This window comes from Solea senegalensis, linkage group LG12 (genome assembly GCF_019176455.1).
Source record: "Solea senegalensis isolate Sse05_10M linkage group LG12, IFAPA_SoseM_1, whole genome shotgun sequence".
Taxonomy (NCBI): domain Eukaryota; kingdom Metazoa; phylum Chordata; class Actinopteri; order Pleuronectiformes; family Soleidae; genus Solea; species Solea senegalensis.
Window position 1 is genome coordinate 14480232 of NC_058032.1, and position 21013 is coordinate 14501244.

At 39.7% G+C, this 21013-nt stretch overlaps 1 protein-coding gene across 2 annotated transcripts; it reads right to left on the bottom strand.

The window, feature by feature from the left end:
• Positions 1-7405: 7405 nt before the first annotated feature.
• On the bottom strand, positions 7406-17933 carry LOC122778527 (annexin A6-like). Of its 2 annotated transcripts, none has more exons than XM_044040510.1 (25): positions 17804-17933; positions 16819-16874; positions 14696-14780; positions 14469-14563; positions 14219-14332; positions 14044-14134; positions 13882-13961; positions 13724-13780; positions 13178-13271; positions 12859-12954; positions 12718-12776; positions 12477-12599; positions 12328-12386; positions 11990-12068; positions 11281-11362; positions 11089-11183; positions 10842-10955; positions 10382-10472; positions 10222-10301; positions 10043-10096; positions 9847-9940; positions 9632-9727; positions 9454-9512; positions 8675-8812; positions 7406-7826 (listed from the first exon to the last, which is right to left on the bottom strand). In XM_044040510.1, the coding sequence occupies exons 2-25, from the start codon at positions 16819-16821 to the stop codon at positions 7767-7769; spliced, it is 1998 nt and encodes a 665-aa protein (XP_043896445.1). In that variant the 5' UTR covers positions 16822-16874; positions 17804-17933; the 3' UTR covers positions 7406-7766. The 2 variants fall into 2 exon arrangements, with proteins under 2 accessions (XP_043896445.1, XP_043896446.1); XM_044040511.1 differs by having other exon boundaries at positions 8690-8812; positions 17804-17928.
• Positions 17934-21013: the final 3080 nt, after the last annotated feature.

Sequence of the window (21013 nt, forward strand, 5' to 3'; positions counted from 1 at the left end):
CACCACCTACAGCCACAAGTGCCACTTCCCACTCAAGTCCACTTTTGCCAGCTGTAAAAGCTGACCTCCTTGTGCAGGAGGTTGCCACCGGCACAATCTATGGATAGCTGTAGGCCATAAACAATGGGCTGAAATTAGCTCTCACCCATTCTGGGAGTTGAAGATGAGATGAGAACTGTGCACAGGCTCCAGCAGCGGGATGGGAATCATCACGACCTCCTGGCTTACATCTATCTTCCTGTGGCTCGGTGCTGCCTCTGCTGCTATCTCTCTGTTTCTGACAGTGAGTACATGATTGCAGCAGTGTTCAGGAAAAATTGCTGGCTGACATTTAAACTGTGTGCTTATGTAGGTCTAAATGCGAAAATGAGGCATACATAAAATAAAGACCGTACAGCGGGAATTTTGTTTACTTGCTATCAAAGCAAATAGGACTGTCTTCATACATACAGATTATCAGGTGACCCAGTGATGTTTTGCTGCAGCGTGACTGTTGCTGACCTTGTGTGTCCTGCGTTGGATGCGGGAAGGATGTTGGTGCATAAAACCTCTTCCTCTCTCTGTCCATCTGCCTCTGGCTACCTCTTGTTCTGCCATTCTCTTGCTCTCTTAGTCAGGAAAAGGACATCTGAGCTTGTTGACTCCAGCACTAGTGCTGCCATACTCTGCGGCTCCCTTGACGCCCTTGAGTGCATTAGCTCCCCATCTCTCACACAACCAGGTCCTGTGGTAAGCCACGGTGTCTCCGGGGCTCTGTAGTTTTTAGTGAGTGATTTAGAACATGGCCCAAACTGTTTAGTAATCTTGACTTCACACTGCTCTCGGTGCTATTATGGAGGGAACAGTTCATTTAGCAAGTACATTAACCACTTTGAGTGGAGATTAAACTTCCCTGGAGAGGTTCAGTCTAATCACTAATCACTATCTTTAAAATACACCATTTATGATTAGACTTTCACTATGGCTACCATTAGAGTTAATTGTTGTGTATAACAGTGGTGGAGAACCAGTAGGTGGTACAGTAGAGTAGACAGCCGCAGTTGTATGCTTGTCTAGAGTACACCTACAGCACACGAGAATTTTATGACTGCACTTGCAGGCTTCTGAGCCACTGCACCTCCTTTTGAGACAAGAAGTGAACGTGCTATGCTCCAAACAGGTGGCACATTTGATGGGACATGAAAGACACAAACAGTGAAGGCATTTCTGTCGCTTTTCTGTTGACTGTTCAGCGGCAGGAAGAACTGGAGTTTTTCTCTCCAGTCCCATCACTTGCTGTCAGTCTGCACTGACAAGTCTCCATCAGCATAACTGACGGATCCACACTCCCACAAACACACATGCATGTATGCCGTACCACGCAGGCTCTTATCTCCCAATTACAGCAGATTAGAGCCAATGTTATTGTCTTTGATCCTAAGTGTGTGGGGGCTCTGGGGAAACAGTGACATTTCTGTCTGATGCTTGCCGTATGTTAGCAGGACTCTGCTGGGACCAATTAAGTTAATATTTAATGTGTGTCCCACTCTTGATGGGCCCAGCCAAGGCTGGCACAGCAGCAGAGGAGACATGATCTGCATTTGGTAGCACCCTTGCTGTTCACTTGGTTGTTCCCAGCAAGACCTGTGCGATAGCACCACTGATGTTGTGCCATCTCACAACTGATTGAAACACCTGCAGTGAACCAAGTCTCCGACTCATCACAGAAACAGACCTAACATCAACATCTAATTAGACTGGAACAGAGCCGACTAAGGTATGTTTTGAAGACAGGATTATGATGCAGCTCTTTATATTACACTTAGCTGTGATATTCTTGATTTTGTATATATAGATATATATACATATTAAAGAACAAAACTATCTGCATGAGCATAATCCACTTTTTTGGAACAAAAACCAAAATATATATCTGTTTATTGATAGAATGTACTCTTGCTTTGCACCCACAAGTGTCTCTGTTTTGTAAACCACCCACTTTGTGTCAGATTTGGGTTGAAATACTTGTCTGTTTTAAGCAATGGCACCATAATACTCAATGTTGTAATAAAAATCTTTGCAGCCTCATTAGCAGCAGAGCATATTCCCCGCCACTTTGGTCCAAGCCGATTTATCACCTGCGACTATTGAATGATTTTCCATGAATTGATGTAGATATCCATGGTGATGAATTGTGGTGACATCCTCTCATTACACCACCATTTTAATATGTTCAGTCCTTAGATTTATGACAAAATACCTGCAACACTAATGACATTAACCTCAGCTTCAACCTATGTGTTCAATATGGAATACCAAATGTTATGTTATGGTCTTCATCCCTGTGTATGTAAGTGAGCATGTGTAAGTACTACAAATGCTGCAGCTTTAAAGTACAGCATCATTTGTGGTTTGACAATAGTGTTTCCTTGTATCATCATGAGATTAAATTTACATTCAAATTTTCTACATCCTGTATTACATTTGACAGTATTTATGCTTTCATCAATATTAATGTTATGAGGGCAGGACATTAAGCTTTGTCTTTTGAATGTAAAAATGTACATTAAGTTGTTAAATTGCTGTTTAATTGAAGTCCTGCTTGTTAAATAGTGGCTCCCGGGTCGCCTGTGCAGCGTGTGACCTCAAGCTATTATTCTTATTTGCCCTTAAAAGCACTCATAAACTGTTTATGTGCTCACGTTATTACATTTGCTCGCCAGTGTCTGAGCAGAAAGCTATATTTAAACAGATACCTTTTTTCTTTTATGTATCAGGGGATCAGCAGGCGTGGAGTAACTTTAAGATTGTGGCTTTCTTTGATCCCTCCATCAGAATAGTTACGGACAAGGAATTCCTAAAAAAAAAAAAAAAACTAGAAAATTCCGCGGCAAAATTTTGAAGGTTTTGCTCTTCGGAGAGAGGAAGGCAGATTCTGTGCATGTGCTCATACATGGTGGTGTTGTTTGATAGTGTATTACAGCGCCACCCAGCCGGCTGGCATGCATACCCAATCAAATTCCACACACTTTTGCCTCAACGTAAGCATGCAGATTTCCTCCCGAAAACGCATGTCTAAACACGGAATAAAAATTGAAGATGCGAAGCCACTTTTGCGTCTTCTGCTCAGACCGCCATCATGTAAACGTAGCCATAGCCGATCGTCTCCCATTCATGTGTATGTGGAAATGATTTGCAGTTTTTAGCTATTTTCATCGCTGTGGTTGCTCAAACACTTAGGTTTTGATATAGGATGTGTGGGGGTTTTCTCAAAACTGTCAAACTATGACATTTTTGTCAAATCTTGGACAACATAATGAACTATGACATTTTTGTCAAATTTTGGACGACAAAAAAAATCTGTTAAAAATGTCATAGTTTAGTATGTCGTCCAAAATTGTGACAGAAATGTTATATTTTGTATATTGTCCAAAATGTGACAAAAATGTCATACTTTAGTATGTCGTCAAAAAATTGACAAAAATGTCATAGTTTAGTAAGTCGTCTAAAATTTGACAAAAATGTCATAGTTTAGTATGTCGTCCAAAATTTGACAGAAATGTCTTAGTTTAGTATGTCGTCCAAGTTGTGACAAAAATGTCATAGTTTAGTATGTCTTCCAAAATTTGACAAATATGTCATAGTTTAGTACGTCGTCCAAAAATAGACAAAAATGTTGTAGATTAGTAAGTCGTCCAAAATTTGACAAAAATGTCATAGTTTAGTATGTCTTCCAAAATTTGACAGAAATGTTATAGTTTGTATGTTGTCCAAAATGTGACAAAAATGTCATATTTTTTGACAAAAATTTAGTCAAAAAATGTCATTGTTTAGTATGTCGTCTAAAATTTAACAAAAATGTCATTGTTTAGTATGTCTTCCAAAATTTTACAGAAATGTCTTAGTTTAGTATGGCTTCCAAAAATAGTCAACAATGTCGTAGATTAGTAAGTCGTCCAAAATTAGACAAAAAAGTCATAGTCTAGTATGTCGTCCAAAATCTGTCCAAAAAGTCATAGTATAGTATGTCATCCAAAATGATACAGAAAGGTCATAGTATAGTATGTGGTCCAAAATGAGACAAAAAAGTCATAGTATAGTATGTCGTCCAAAATGAGTCAAAAAAGTCATAGTATAGTATGTGGTCCAAATGAGACAAAAAGTCATAGTATAGTATATGTGGTCCAGTGGCGATAAACAAGTCATAGTATAGTATGTCAGCCCAAATGCCGACAAAAAGTCATGGTATAGCAGTCGCCCAAATTCCACAAAATAGCATGGTATGTCGCCCAAAATCTGGCTTCAAAGCCATAGGTGGTATATGTCATTCAAAATTTGACAAAATGTTACAGTTTAGTATGTCGGCCCAAATTCGTCAAAGAAATCATAGTATAGTATGTCGTCCAAATGAGACAAAAAGTCACAGTAGTGCATAGTATGTCGTCCAAAATCTGTCAAAAAAGTCATAGTATAGTATGTCGTCCAAAATTTGACAAAAATGTCACAGTTTTGTATGTCGTCCAAAATCTGTCAAAAAAGTCATAGTATAGTATGTCGTCAAGATTTTTTTTTCTTTTTTTATGTATATTTTTGGGAGCTTTTTACTGATAATAAAGTGCAGGGAAACAGGACATGGGAAAGCAAAATGGGGGAATGTCGCAAAGGACCGTCGCATGTGGGTTTCGAACCTGGGTCACCTGCAATGAGGATTGTAACCTAAACATAGGGCTGCAGCTCTACCAAGTGAGCTAACTTCTCACCTGGGTTTGCACTGCCGCATGTCGTCCAAAATCTGTCAAAAAAGTCATAGTATAGTATGTCGTCCATAATGAGACAAAAAAGTCATAGTATAGTATGTCGTCCAAAATGAGACAAAAAAGTCATAGTATAGTATGTGGTCCAAAATCTGTCAAAAAAGTCATAGTATAGTAAGTCTTCCAAAATCTGTCAAAAAAGTCATAGTATAGTAAGTCGTCCAAGATTTGACAAAAAAGTCATAGTATAGTATGTCATCCAAAATGAGTCAAAAAAGTCATAGTATAGTAAGTTGTCCAAAATCTGTCAAAAAAGTCATAGTATAGTATGTTGTCCAAAATGAGTCAAAATGATTTTTTTTTTTGTTTAAGTATATTTTTGGGGCTTTTAACTGATAATAACGTGCAGGGAGACAGGACATGGGAAAGCAAAATGGGGGAATGTCGCAAAGGACCGTCGCCCGTGGGTCACCTGCAATGAGGATTGTAACCTAAACATAGGGAATTAAAACACCCTGTGTCATGAGTTTCAGAGCAACATCCTCAGAGTCTTATAATGGAGCAACTGAGTTTAGTCAGGAAACAACCGTGTACAACCACTGAACATGATGTCAAACCTATTCAGAATCGAACGTCTGTTTTTCTATTTATGTAACACTGATACTAGTTTCTGCAATACAAAAAATGATATTGAACTACTTTTGCCTCCCACCAGACACCTTGACCTTGTTTATTAGTTTCCATGTATGGAGGTTAATGTTTGCTAAAACAATAATCACACTCTGTTTATTGATACAGCTTGTTAGAACTAAACCATGAGCCTGGAGATACAGAAAATGTCACCAATCGTTTAAATTCTGCAGGGCAGAAAATTATACGCATACTTTTCTCCTTTTGTAAGCATTTGCCATATTACACAAAGACAGGAGAGGGCAAACATCAGGCTTGAAGCCCACTGTGTTAAGTATGAACTCCATCCTGCTGGGACACAACAAAAATCAGCAGCTTATAGATGTTAACTCTGTGTTATGTAGACCAAAATGTCCCAGTGTTGGCTTCTGGTAAAACCTCTTATCACATACAAAAACATTTGGCCAAGATGGGACCGCCATCACACTGTCCCTCCATTTTAACTCTAACATGCTCTTTGTAGCACTCATTTAAAACAGCAAATAAAAATCTTTGTCAAATATATCACAATGATATGAATACTTTTAAACAATTCAAGCACTACATTTGTGTTGTCTTAGAAACATTTTATTCTACACATTGATTTGGTAACACGTCAGTAGAATTAGCTTTGTCTTTATCTTATTACATTTCTTTAAGAATATTCTGAATTTTTTAAAAAAAAGAAACTTTAGAACAGTAATTGTCTATTATTAGTAAGGTAATAAGCTTTTGCCTTCTGTAACTGTTAGTTAGAGTTAGTTGGCATTTTTTTCCAGCATATCAACCAGAAAATTTTTTTTTCACTATCCCTAAATCCCATCTTATCTTTTCCGAAGAACATAATATGATTTTACCATGCTATAAATTTACAGGAGACAGTGCCACATATAATGAGAACTCATCTTAATTATGCTACTACGCCTCAAATGTTAAAACAAATAAACAACAACTTACCCACATTCAGCTTGTGTCAGAGAGGCACTTTTTAAGGAAACTGGTGAATCGGGGGGAAGCAATTTCACTGAGAGACTCGGGGAATTCCCATAACCCAGTAAAATGGCCTGCACTGTGAGTTCAGGCTGAACAGAACCTGGTGTGTGTCCAGCTGCACGGTGCCTTTGCAAGTAACACAACACATGGAAATACAATTTGACAACAATTTGTTGTTACAGTATATTTGTGCGTTATAATTTTAATCTGCAGTGCATACTCCACACTGCACACATCAATGCATGTCAACAGAGCTGACTGCTTATATGACATGACAGCCAGAGCTGATGTGCAAAGTTCCCCTAAAGTAAAACAACTTGTATAAACAGTGTAGTATATGCATGACCACATTTATGATCCACCATGATCATGCAGAAGTAAAAAAAAGAAAGGACTTGCAGTAACAGCCAATAAATGCAACAGCTTTGAAATACGTGATCTACACTATCTAGTTCACGCTGTACAAATTGTTCTGAACAACGCCACAGAACAAAGTTCCCCCTGCACTCGAAAGGGAAATTCAATGTTTTGACACCACTGCATTTTACCACTGTCCTATTGAAGTAATCTCTTCATCTTTTATAATTATCAGCAAATGGAGCAATTTTAGGTTGGGTGTGCCAATAAAACCAGAGTGTGACTGACTGCTGCAGACTCTATTTTCTGCTTGGATTTTGGCGTAGTGCAGGGGATTTCCTCGCCACATACGTTTGTTTTTTTCTTCTTTCCTCTTTTAACTCAAAGATGGCCAAACAACAGCTGCACTCACACACATATGCAGTGAACTGAGACACTGACAAGAACAGACAGCTGTCTTGTACTTGACATGTATATTAGTCCAGTGAATAAACAACAACTATTTGCATTTCTTTTAGTTTTAAATGTATAGATGTGTAGATATGTGTGCAGTCATGGTCGGTCATCTGTAATAGATAGCAGAGTGGTTGAAAGGGCTAAAAACAAGGTTGATCTTGTTTCTACATTTAAACAGTGAGAGGAAACAAAAAAAGTAGAGACACAGTTTAATTTTATTGATCGGACAGCTTACAATCACAGTAATCATTGGATTGCCAACAATCTAAAGGCACTGCTTAAGCACTTACTAGTCTGAAATATGGTGTTCAAGTGATATTTAGGACATCTTAAAGTTACGTATGACTTTGTAAAAAAAGAAAGACATCATCCGGATTTACAGGACGATCCAATGTTAGAGCAGATAACTGGCATGGAGGGCTGGGAGGTCACTCTGTTTGGCTAAGGAGTGGCAGCAGTTGAGAACAATAGATGCTGACGTTTAATGCCACAGTTTCACTCTGCGACTCGTGATTTGTCACAGAAACCTGTGAACAAAGCTGCATGGACGTGCGCGGTTTAATCTTCCCCTCCACAGAGCAGCAGCAGGGTTTTACGGTAGTCTCCTGATGTGTCACTCTGAACAGAGACGACAAAAACACACAGAAAAGGACCTTCAATTCATGTGACTCTGTTCATGTTTACTCGGTCAATCAATCATTATTAGAGTTAAACAATCATTCACTCTCACACTCACACGTACGGTCAATTTAGAGTGTCCAATTATCTGCATGTTTTTGGACTGTGGGAGGAGGCCAGAGTATGCACACATACGCACACATGGGGCTAAAGACCCTCAGGTGAACTGGGATTCGAATTGGTGACTTTATTGTTGTGAAGCAACAATTAAAATCAATAATTACATTTAAATAGGTACTACCCTTTAAATCAGCTGATACTCATATACTATACAACTAAAAAAAACTTCCTCATTTTGGTAATTACTGTAGTGTAACTGTATTAAAGTCATCAACAGGCTTTACAACAAGCACTGTCTTCCAAAACAAAATCTCAAAATTGAATGTGAAAAAACTGTTTAACTTTTTATTTCACTACAAAACACACGCTACACATTATTTTTATTCATAACATTTGAAACTTTGCTCTTGCGTAATCTGATAATGCACCCTACGTGTTGTATTTGTGTCACAGCGTTTTAATTTGCAAATTATTTTAGAACTGTTTCTGCGTACTTCCTGTCACTGCGACTGTCAACCAATCACATAGCGGATGCAGAGAGGAAGTTAAGCACAAGGGAAATTCCTAGAGCAGTGCAGTGGTTACAGACCCATAGTCCACCGCAGGAAGCTATAGATTATAGGACCCCACCACAGCAGCAGCAGCAGAAGGCTGTGCAACGCACGCTCAGAGTTGTTACAGAGTCACAGAGACAAACATGACACGGGTGTTAGTCGACACAGACTTACAAGCATAGTTTCTACCTGGATGAATTCATGGAGGGAGACTTCATGTGTGTCCTTGAACTCTTTGCGAATGTTGAAAAGGTCGACCTCGCTACGGGACACCATAATGCGAATCAGCGCTCTGTCATCTGTGCCGAGGCCCTGTAGAGTACGAGATCAGCTGATACTTTGTTGTGTCTGACTTTGCTACAGTAGCTGCTACTGTCTCAGCAGCAACAATACAGTGTAAGAAACAAAACCTAAGTATAAATTACATGCAGCAACAAATATGACTTTATTACTTGCTTCTGGAATGATGAACTATAAGACCGCAGCTACACATTAAATGACTATATTTTAAAGCTGCAGCGTGTCATTTTTGTTGTGGATGTTATTATTCTGCCTATTCATCTGAACACTGGTTCTGTCAAGTGATACAATCAGACCTGACTGAGGGAGCATTTGCATGTATACAGTGGCAGCACGGGTGGATGGGAGCAAGAGAATTCACTTCTGAAACCTTTCATTGACTTGTCTTTGTGTTTTCATTCATACTCCAACCCGTTTGCAACAGTTTGTGCTTTACTAGCACAATACTGCAGTTGCCTCCGTCTGTGAAGCCAATCACTCTACAGTGCAGAGATCGAAACCACCGCTATACTGAGAGACATAGAGAGCTGTGTGGCACTGACAGGCTTAATCACCATTGTGTGAACTCATTTGATAATTGTTTTGAACATTACGGATGTTTCTTTACAGTTAAATGCTATGGAGTACAATAAAAAAGCATGGTGAATAAATACCTTCATGGCTTTGTACAAACGGTCGGCAAAATAAGAGGGCTGATTCTTCACACTGCGGACTGCGAAGCAAAGAGAGAGTCAACAGGGACTGATGAGAAGTCACAGAATATGTTGCCAGCACTTTAACTTGATATGTATGAAGTTAAAAAAACAAAATGACATCAAAGTTGCTCATTACCTATAGCAAAAAAGGCATTTCTCACATCCCCAGACGTTTCTTTTTTGATAATTTGTTCAATGTCCTTATTGGTGTATCTTACAAACTCCTGGAATACTGTGAATAGACAAGAAAACGACCAGTTGTATACAGAATAAACTGTATATATAATTCTGTGTGTATATAGTGTGTATATGTGTTTGCAAATGAGTTGATCACTGTGATTCCTCCTTTACCTCTCCTGAGATGGGGGAAGCTCCTGGTGCACAGGATACTCATGAACTTCATCTCCATATCATCAGAGTCTGCATTGCATGCCTCAGCAAGTTCCTGAATTGTTCAGGAGGAAAAGAACAAGAATAATCATTTCAAACCATTCTTTTCTTTGACCCTTTTACCACAACCAATGATTACAGCCATAAACCAAATCACCTGAGCATCTGCATTGGCTCTTTCCACATCTTCAGGGCCTTCCTCTCTCGCACCCTGAACAGAATAGAGTTGAAACGTAAACCTGGTAACAACTAACTAACCAGTAGCTCAGACATTTTTGTTCTCTGCTGCAAAGGTGGTGCGGTTTGAAAATGTGTTTTTAATGATGATAATAATACCTGTACAAGAGAAACAAGGATGCGGCAGAAGTGGCCTGATGTTTCTGACTGGATGGCGTTCTCCAGAGACTTCTTATAGGCTGCGTAAAAACACATTGCATGCTGAAGTTTGCTAAGACAAAAAGTGACTTTAAAAAACAACTTTGTGGTTTGAACTCACCGTCCTGATAGGCAGCGTTCATGGCAAGTATTTGCTCATTGTTCCTGGTGACCAGGATCTCAATGAGAGAGTGTTCGTCTGTCCCAGCGCCCTGTTAAATTAACATGAATGTTTATCACAAGTCTACATGTGAGTAAGTGTGAACTGTGCCACTTCACACGTACTGTCAAAGATCCATGTTCCGCTATTTCTGTTCACGTCCATTCACATTATATTTGTATCTTAGTGATGTTCAGCACTTGTGGCCATTCAAGACTTTGAAAAACAGCAAATTGGTATTGATCTTATTTTGTGCCTTGCTTTGTATCTATGATGGCAAATTCCTCTGCACTCAATTCTTGTCTGATGAGTAAGATTTCTACAGAGGGAAATTCAGTGTTTAATATGTAATAAACATATGGAGTCTAAAGATGTTTGACTATATTCACTTTCTGTGTTGAGTGTTCTGGATCAGCTATACCTCCATTGCCTTCCTCATCATTTTGGCATCAAAATCTGCAGGAGTCATCATCAGCCCAATGATCAGCCTCTCTAAGTTCTTGGACAGTTCAGATTTCAGGTCTTTCATTAGATCCTGAGGAAACGTGTCAAAACAACATAGAAACAAAAAAGCCATCATATTTTTTTATGCAACAGATGTTAACATGCCACTAAAAGTGAAGATGTTCAGTTATTTCTATTTCACCTTAATGATTAATGTCTCTTACCCTTCCCAGTAAGGATTTGAATGCTTGTCTGATCTCTTGCCTCTGAGCATTGCTTCTCTGCGCAACAATGTCAATAATTGCATCTTCATCTGTTCCTGTGGTTAAAAAAAGAGGGAAAGCAGTCAAAAAATGTGTTTCAGCACTGGTGCAGTAGCAGTGTGAATTCAGTGTGTCCAGTTTTCAGCTGCATACCAAATCCCTTCATGGCTTTCCTCAGTGCTTGGGCATCAGCAGCAGGGTCAAAATTGGTTGAGGGGTGAACTGTTGGCCTCAGCTGGAAATTTGGATGAGATTACACTATTATTATTACCATGTACACTCAGATAAATAAACCAGAGCCGTAAGATCAGTGATAATCATGCAAAATGTTAATTATATAATGGTTTAGTTTCAAAAAAGGTAACTTTATAATTTGTTTCTAGTTTATGGTATAATTTACTTTATAGTAGTTGCTAAATAATACTCAAATTATGTATTAAGCTCTAAGATAATAGTCAATGGATATTTGATGGGGATTGTGTCCTTGTGAGGTTAGAGGCTACGACACTGAAAAGGTGTGTAGGCTGAAGCCTAATCATAATGAGCATTAGTGAGACAGCCTTTTGTTGACAAAAAATGCTGAGATCGTTTTGACATTCACCAGCTCCTGGAACAGAACGAACCACACAGTGGCTTTGTGAGCACACTACGACAAAAACTATTTGCATTTGAGTGAGGCATTCTGAACCTTTCCTTTGTTAGACAAGGCGTTCACTGTGCACTCAAGGCAGAGTTATCAGCACAGTTTATGACACTGCGAGAAGCGTGGCCAGCAGACAATTATGATGGATTGATGCATGATGCACTGCCAAGCCAAACATGCAATGACACATCTACAGTGAGAGCAAACAGAGGCCCAAACCTGGACTTTGGCCATGGCACTTAATTCCCACATCTTGTAGGCTAACTGAGCAGCTTCAGGGAAGAACTCTCCAGCTAAGCTGTAATGATGAGTTTGACACAGCACAACATACTCAGCAAAGTCAAAAACTCCACCGGTATATGAAAAGTGTAATTATAAACAAAACTGCTGCTTATTTTTTTTAAAACAGTCATTAGTCAAATGTCAATTTCATCAAAAAGACAATTCATTCATCTCTGCTCCATCACCGTAAAAACAAACTTCTCATCTTTTAACTCCTGGTGATCTAGCACCACCATCTGGTTGCTGCTGCTGTTTGCAGCCCAATTGGAACTTACTCATCATCTCCTCCACACAGATTAAGCAGAGTCCTCTTGTAATCGCCTGATGTGTCATCCTAGAAACGCCAACATTTTGAGTGGTGTCAAATATTTAATTTAGTACACATTTTGAAATCTTCATAGCTTTTTTTTTTCTCTTCTTTTACCTTAATCATGTTGTAAAGTGACTTCTCATATCGGAGGCGGAAAAACTCTCGAATATCCAACATGTCTATTTCAGATCGACAAATCATGATCCTAATCAAGGTGTTGTCCACTGTTCCGAGACCCTGGAGACAAAGGAGAGGAAAAGTGGTGAGGGGCAGGACAATTTGACAATGATTTAAATGATAAGTCTAATAATAGATATGTTTACTGGAGGCAGATGTTTTCATGGTGTGTGTTTACCTTCATTGACTTGTAAAGGCACTTGGCAAAGAACATGGGAACGCTCCTTATGCACTGGACTGCAATACAACATCAAAAAGGAGGTCTGCATTAAGAACTTGACATTTCCCAGCACCAGTCATTGTGTTGAGTCCTACTTACCAACAGCCAGCATCAGCCTCTCAAAGTCTCCAGATAACTCATTCTTTATGCTGTCCTCAATGGACTTTTCTGCGATCTTCTCGTACGCATCGAAAACTAAACAAATACCAAACAGACAAAATCATTTTGTGTCTAATAATCTAATGTTCGGCTCTGAGAAGAGGCCTAAGTAATCAAAGTGGAGTGTTACCATGTTGAATCTGGCAACAACTCATTACTTGACACCTACACTCATACAACAATGTTTAACAAAGGTCACAGAGTGGGGATGTCTTGAATGCCTCGTTGTTATGTTAAAAACCCTATATGCTGCACTCACCCATGCGAAGGTGGGTCACACTGCGGCTTCCCAGGATCATGATGAATTTGGCCTCATCAGTCCCCCACTGCTCTTCTCCTGCAGAGTACAGGTCCTGTGCAGAAGGGGAGGAAACACATGATGACACACAGTAGGTCTACAAATTGTTAATAAGAATGTCAATAAAATTTAGATGAACTGCCGTTAATCAGCTCCATTACATTTTGTTTTCCTTTTGAGAGTGACTTAAAATAAATTAAATATATGACTTTTCACAGGTCCACTGTGTAAAAATGTGTCAGGGAACCGTGTTGACCTTTGCATACCAGAGAGGGTGCAAACTCTTTTTCACAACTCTCTTCATTCTCTCAGGAATTTCCTTTTTCTTCTTTGCCTCTTCAAAACGCAAAACCTGTACATCCCTTTGGGCTTCTGTGGAAACATGTCAGCCTCCATAGGCAAGGCCCTTACCTTAAGTACATACATGAGGCTTATTCTAAGGCCATGGAAACCAAAAGATCCTTATTTTAAAGTCATGAAACACCAAAGCATCATTCAAATTCTCACTTGTGCATCCTGCTCCACCAAGTCTGCATCCACCACTCCTGACTCGTCTCTGGTCCCCTGAAAATATGACAACACACTCACATCAGACTAAAACAAAGTCACTTCATGTCTGACTGCACATTTCAATAGTGATCACATCAACTCCTGAGTGAACTGACCTGCATTAAAACAACCAGCATCTTCTTAAAGTGACCTGAAGTGTCCTTGATTATGTCCCCCTCCATGTCTCTGCCATAGGCTTCAGACAAACACACATGTCAATTACAAATGCTGACACATAGTAATAAATTATTTACTTGTTTAAAATGAACATGACTTACCATCCTTGTATGCTGCAACCATGTCTTGTATCTGTTTGTTGTTTCTCGATGCCAAGATCTCAATCAGGCACTTCTCGTTTGTTCCAGCTCCCTTATAACAGAGAATGACCTTTAACACAAAGTAGCTAAAGCTTCACTGGATGTGACTGAGGAACGAACGATGTAAATGTCTCACTTTGACTGCATCATGGACTTCTTTGGCGTCATGGTAGGCTGGAGTTCTCATCAAACTGACGATGAGACGCTCAAATTTGCCAGTCAGCTCATACTTCAAGTCTTCAATCAGGTCCTAGTGAGACAATATTAGATTTATATGTAACTATGTAGGGTATTGCTATATGGAAAGTCAACATCAAAACAAATCAATTACTAAAAGAAAGTCAGTTTTCTCTTTAATCAAAGATGAATAATGGAGGTTCTTGTGCCTTTCCAAAGCTGCACTTGTATGCTGCAATGACTTCCTGCCTCTGTGCACTGCTTCTTGAGGTGACCAGGTCCAAGATGGCTTCCTTGTCACTACCTGAGGAACACAAGCCAACACTGTCAAAAATGGAGATCTGCTTCATCAAAGTCATACATTGATGTATGATTGGATCTTTGTCAGTCAGAGGAAGTCAAACAGCAAAGATCCTAGACGTAGTGAAACACTCACCCATGCCTTTCATGGCATTGTAAAGAGCCTCAGCATCAGCGCTGGGGTCAAAGTCTGGAGCATCTGTAATTGTGCCTCTGAACACCTGTAAGAGAAGGTGAGACATTTCAACAGTGACGTTAGCCCTGACTATTTCACAGTAAAGTAATAAAATACATGGAGATCTGAGTTTGTATTCTCAATATTGTTACCGGGTTAGAGCCTGCACTTTACGTCACCCTTCATGGTTAATGTATGCACTGCATATTTTTTGTTTCACCTCACTGTGTGCTGTATACGGCTGAAATGACAATAAACATACAACGACTATTGCTACACCAGTGCACCTGAAACAGGAACCCTAATGATGTGTTGGAAAGTTAACTCTAGCTATGTGTGAAGCTGCAACTAATTATTTTCATAATCGATTAATCTGTCTTTTCTCGATTAATCGTTTGGTCCATAAAATATCAGAAAACCTTAAAAAATGTTGATAGTGTTCATCAAACCTGGAAGTGATGATGTTCTCAAATGTCTTGTTTTGTCCACAAATCTTGTTTTAATCATAAAAAAGCTTCAAACCGATTAATCGATTATCAAAATAGTTGTCGATTAATATAGTAATCTATTAATAATTGATTAATTGATTAATTGTTTCAGCTTTAGTTATGTGTCATATTGTTGTTGACAGTAGGACGTTGGCTGTGGTTAATGAGGTGAGAATGCTAACCACAGCTCAGGAGAAAGAAACTAAAATGTGTGGTTAAAAAACAAAACCAAAGGAAAGTCTGTAGTTCTTGGAATAGAGTGAATTTTGTTGTTGTTTTTTGCCACGCTAGCCAATTGGCCCATTACTTATTTCAATATTAAAGCCAAAGGTGAAGATTCTGTGAATATTCCGATTAGGTTTGTTCATTCAACAACTTTTGTAGACTACTGCTCAAGTAGTTGAGAAAAAGGTCAAATGTGAATCTCCTTAGGGTGTGAGTAGTGGACTCACTGTGACAGGAAGTCAGGCCAAGTCAGGCCAAGCCATTGCTTACCAGGGAGGGCTCCACGCTGAACCCAAGCATGTTACTGGCATTGGGCCTCATTAGGAGGTTTCCAACTAAGTGTCACTGCTGTCTCCTGTACATAGCATGTAGTGTGTGTGTGTGTGGCCTGCGGGTGTGATGGGGGAGGACTGTAGGGTGTGTATTAGTGTGGAGTCAGGTTTCACACAGAGCACCAGACACATAAAGCCTCAAATTTAACATACACTTAATATCATTGACCATGTAAAGAATGTACAGTTCTGCTTTAAAACATTGAGATACTGCTCACATGAATAAAAATTATCACAGCTTTGTCATTTTGGCCATACAAATGTATAGTGTTACAAACTCCTTCACTGTGGAAAACAGGAAAACTTGGCAAATGGATTGAAGCTCAAACTGCAGCTGTTGTTGTAAACATTCCTGCTGCATTGAGGCAGAGAGCCAAAGTGTCCTCTCCACTCGTCTGAGGGACCACTGCACATGCTCTGAACCTCTGCTTCACTACAACAGCCATCACTCCTCACGACAGCTGGAGTGCTTCACCCACATAGCAACAGGACCACAAATACAAGCCCAGAGCAACAGACTATTCACCAAGAATAATGTCTTTTATTCAAAGACACTTGATGAAGATGTCATTTTGTGGACTAAATTAAATTTCTACCACTTCCTTCCTCACTGGGTGCAGTTTGTTTCTTCTGTTGCCAAAGCTACAGTTTTCCAGAGCACAATTAAGAGCAAGTGTGTGTTTTACCTACAGCCAGTGCAGAATAGCGAGGCACTGACTTACAACTTGGACAATAAAGTTTGAAACCTGCTACAAGGTTTAAATAATTCTTCAAAGCTATTAACTTCGGAAAGATGCAGTCAGGTGTGTCTATCAGACGTGCAGGTGAGGGTGGTGCCTCCGACACCCTATACTGCTGCCATTATGATGGAGAGGACTCGTGTGGTGGCAGGCGGAAGAAAAATAGCCTCACTTTTGTCCCACACCTCAATCAATGGTAAACAAACCCATCCAAGTTCTATGGACACGAGATCTGGGCTGCAGTGCGATATAATATCATGCTCACAAAACGCAAGATGAGAAAGGTCTGGTCCACTTACCATCTCTATATTTGGTCTTGTGTGTCAACACTGTGCAGGAATCAATAGTTTGGGGCCTAGAGAGACAGAGACAGACCGGGAGAGAGAGAGAGGTTAATGTAGATTGCTCACTGGACTTTTGTACTGGAAAAAAATGCCTTTGAAGAGGTTTGTTCAGTGTGTTGTCTGACAGATAACTGATCACTCCTGCTGAGTGAGAGCACCACAGCTCAGCACCAGAGACAGAACATGTACTGTTAGACGTGTCCTCACATTCACCTGAAAAAGGAATGTACAAAAACACCAACTGGCAAAAAAACCCAAAACTGTTTAGTCACTTTTTCCTTACCCATATACTCAGGCCTATATAATGCAGTCTTTCACGTGTGTTTAGGCATATGCAGGTTCTGCTGCTTAGAAGGAACAAGCTAAACTATCACACAGATTTCACTGTTTAGAATTAAAATATAGATTTATGAAGAGAATGAATGGAAAACCAGACCCTATCACTTTGAAACACATACATACAGACTTTAGGACTCTTCAGAGAGAAAAGGAGAGGGGTTCCATGCTGGATTTAAATGCTCTACTGCTTGTTTAAGACAGAAGAGAAGCTCTCTAAAAATAGCATGCACAGTTTAACTTCATGTCATAATCAAGGTCTGGGGGACTAGGCCTCCATATACATGCAATACAGAGCCACACCCTCCTTATATACCTCACATTGTAGCGCAAACTTCACAGGATTTACATTAACCACAGCTGATACATAACTGTATAGGCTTTATTCTGAATTATACAAGTATCAGGTCCCCGTACCTCTTTGTTTCTCACATTAATTTAAAAGCTGAATGAAAGCAGGAGAGTCTGTCCAGCTCTGGCTCTGCAGCTGCAACTCATTGGCACAGAAACTCATGACGCGTCAGCGAACTTTACCGGTGCGTTTCTAGCGGTTTTCCAAGAAGCCGTTTGAGGTTAAACTGAGGGAGAATCACAGCGAGCTCACCTTATTCTGCTGTCTCTGCTCTGTCCCCGCTAACACGGTCCGCCTGTCCGTCTGTCCGTCTCTGTGCGTCTCTCTGTATAACTCAGAGTGTCCCGTTAGCTCTTCTCCGTGACGCAGCGACTGTCTGCAGCGCGCTCTTGCGTGTGTGTGCGCGTGCGTGCGCACATGGCTGTTCAGCGGCTGAATTAGCATTAGCCATTAGCATCATACGCGTACCAGATAACCGATAGCAGATATCGACAAGTAATTCGTCTATTATCCGAAAATATCCGAAGGTTTTCCCTATGTGTGTTCAAAATACTTACACCAATGTTATGGCTATTAAACATGACCATGTAGATACTGTATCTTTAATTCAAATAAACAATTAGCAAAGTGAATTTCTATAATTGAATCCAATGCACGTGAATGGAGAAAGGTGACGTCATTTGCTCTGGGAAGACTGTCATCTGGAATGTGGCATATCCGAAATGGGAATTTAAAATATCTGTGATACATATACAGAGAAGTTATAGTAAAAGTTAATGCCTTTTATTACAGACCCAGTCAGTTGTAACAAGTTGGACATTAGAAGTGATTTGAGCACAAGAGAATTTACAGAGAGCGAGTGAGTGAGTGCCTGCTCTATTTCAGGCCTGTCAAGTATCTATTCCAGTAAATGGGTGAGAGACTCCAGCATAGTTTGGGGGAGGGTTGGGGGCCTCAGCATTGTTGGCAACAGAAGAAGACAATTGAAAAATGTGGAAGGAGTCAGCTGACCACATTCAAATGTGTGTCTCAGAGCCTGTGCGTCTGAGCTGAACTCTTGCTGGTGCCTGGAACCAGCAATTCACTCTCCTACATATTCATACACAGATGCGGATCTATGTGTGTAACTTGACATGTAATGTGGCACTGAAACAGTGAGGGAGCAAAAGAAGAGGAAGCCACAGTTTCACATCACATAGCAAAAATATGACTCATAATTTATCCTCACCATCAGCGTTTCTCCTGACATCAGCTGAACCTCACTCTCGAAATGAATTAATATTTCTTTTATTTAAGAATCTAATGAGAGAGTTCATGTTGTGTTGCCTTTTATGGAAATATAGTCGATGTCATTCCTCTGTATCCTTATGTCTTCATATCATATTATTCTGGTGTGATTTTGTTTTTCTCTCCACCTGTGTTTGATGGTTCAGACTGAGGGTGCACACATCCATGAAACTTTAACATCCAAAATCAAATTCTGTAGTTGCTTTGTGGTGGTTATTTGACAATCAGATCTGTGAGACCAAAACATTGCTTTGGTAATTACAGATACAATGTGCAGATCCTTCCTTTTGATTCCTGCCCTCAAACAGACAGAGTGGGAAAGACATGAGGTAATGAATGATACTTATTGTATACTGACCTCTTGTGCTCTGAAAAAGCAGTGCACACAAATCATGAGAACCTGACTGCTGTGTAAAAATGTTTACAATTCTATTGACACAAAGTAAATGGTTTCATCAGTTAATTGTTTTATATTAGTGTTGTCGAGACCACATTAACTGAGCAAAGGAAGTGATGAAACAGTAGACATTTAGTGTTTCTTGTGTGTTTCGTGAGCCGATCAATTCAATGTGGTTTAGAAAAGCATAAATGTCCTCTCTGAGACAAACACACAGGTATTGAAACCAGGACTGGTCTCCAGAACTACAACACTAGTGCATCTTTTTTTTTTTTCTTTTCGATAACACATAACATCTGCCAACTTACTTGTACAATTTAAACAAATATATTACACAGGACATTACAACCCATTTGGATAAGAAATACAACAGAGATTGGTACAAATGCAACAGATTTATCTCTAAATCACTTCTTCTTCTTACCCCATATGCACACCAGTTGAATCCAGTTTTACTTTGTTTGTGCTTGAGACATTGGGAAATACTCCTGACTTTAAGTAATATGGATGGAATAGTTGTTAGTTTGTTGATTTGGCGCAAACGCTTCAGGACCTATGGATAAATAGGGCATGTTCGGTTAGGGTTGATTAAACTGAACAACTGGGACATGTTTCCTTCAAATCTAGCTCTCAAGAAGGAAACAGAAGCTTCTCAAGGAGCACATTAATTCAGAAAAACTGAGCCAAAAACATGTTTTCAGTCAAGATGATCCAATTAATTCAGACAAAAGAGCAACACACATCTGTAGTGGAACACCAATGGATACTCTGTCCATCTGTCCTTTAATCACACATCTGTCATACAGTTCAAACACTGGTAGGTGACTTACTGAGGGAACCAATGTGCTCAGTACCAACTTGGATAAGAAATGCAAGAGATATCTGTAGAAATGCAACAGAAATGTTGCTAGAATTGCTTCCATTGCTTCTTTCCTTAGCCTATCTAAAAACAGGCACATATTGAACGGCTTCTGCATGCACTAGTAACAACTAAAGTGAGCAGAAAAGCAATGTTGACATTCTAAATAGGATTTGTTGTTCACAATCCTCACTCTGTGCCCTCCATACAAAAATGAGCTCATTATGATCCAAAGTGTTCGGGGGGGTGAGAAAGCCTGCTGAGTGGGAGGGTCACACAGGCCAGTGTTGTACATATATATCACAGGAAAAAAAACATGTTTTCTTCATCCAAGTCAACAGCAGAGTTATTTTTGCTTTCAACTCACACTGACCAGTCACTTCAAATCAAGACAAGGTAAGAACATTGAGTTTCTACTGAATAACTTTAAAGACAGTTTATATCCATTTCCTGTTGCTGCAATCCTCATTTGATATTTAATGACGACAGAAATATTTCTTTATTATCTGTATCTGACATGTTTTTATACACGGGAGTCAGCCAATAATTAACAGATGTTAATCAATTCTGTGATCATAAAGCCACACAGCACGTGCAAAGTAGCTGTTTTAAGCATTATTTCTCTGAAACTGTATTTCAACCAGGAAGCTCTGCAGATAAGAAGTCTGAGTTTTATGTTTGGTCAAAGGTGCTTTGGCTACTGATTCTCATTCCCACTTACCTCCTGCCTGCTGAGGTAGAAGCCAGGGCAGATTAGTTGAGCTAAAATCCCCTTTCGATGGTAGATGAGGAGGCAAAAGCTACCTCTCAAAGCGTGAGTGGGCAGCCTGCTGCATGCATAAGCCATGAAAGCTGCTTTGTCCTCCACTGTTTCATTAACTTACAAGGGCATTAGTGTGGCCGGGTCACACTCTATGCC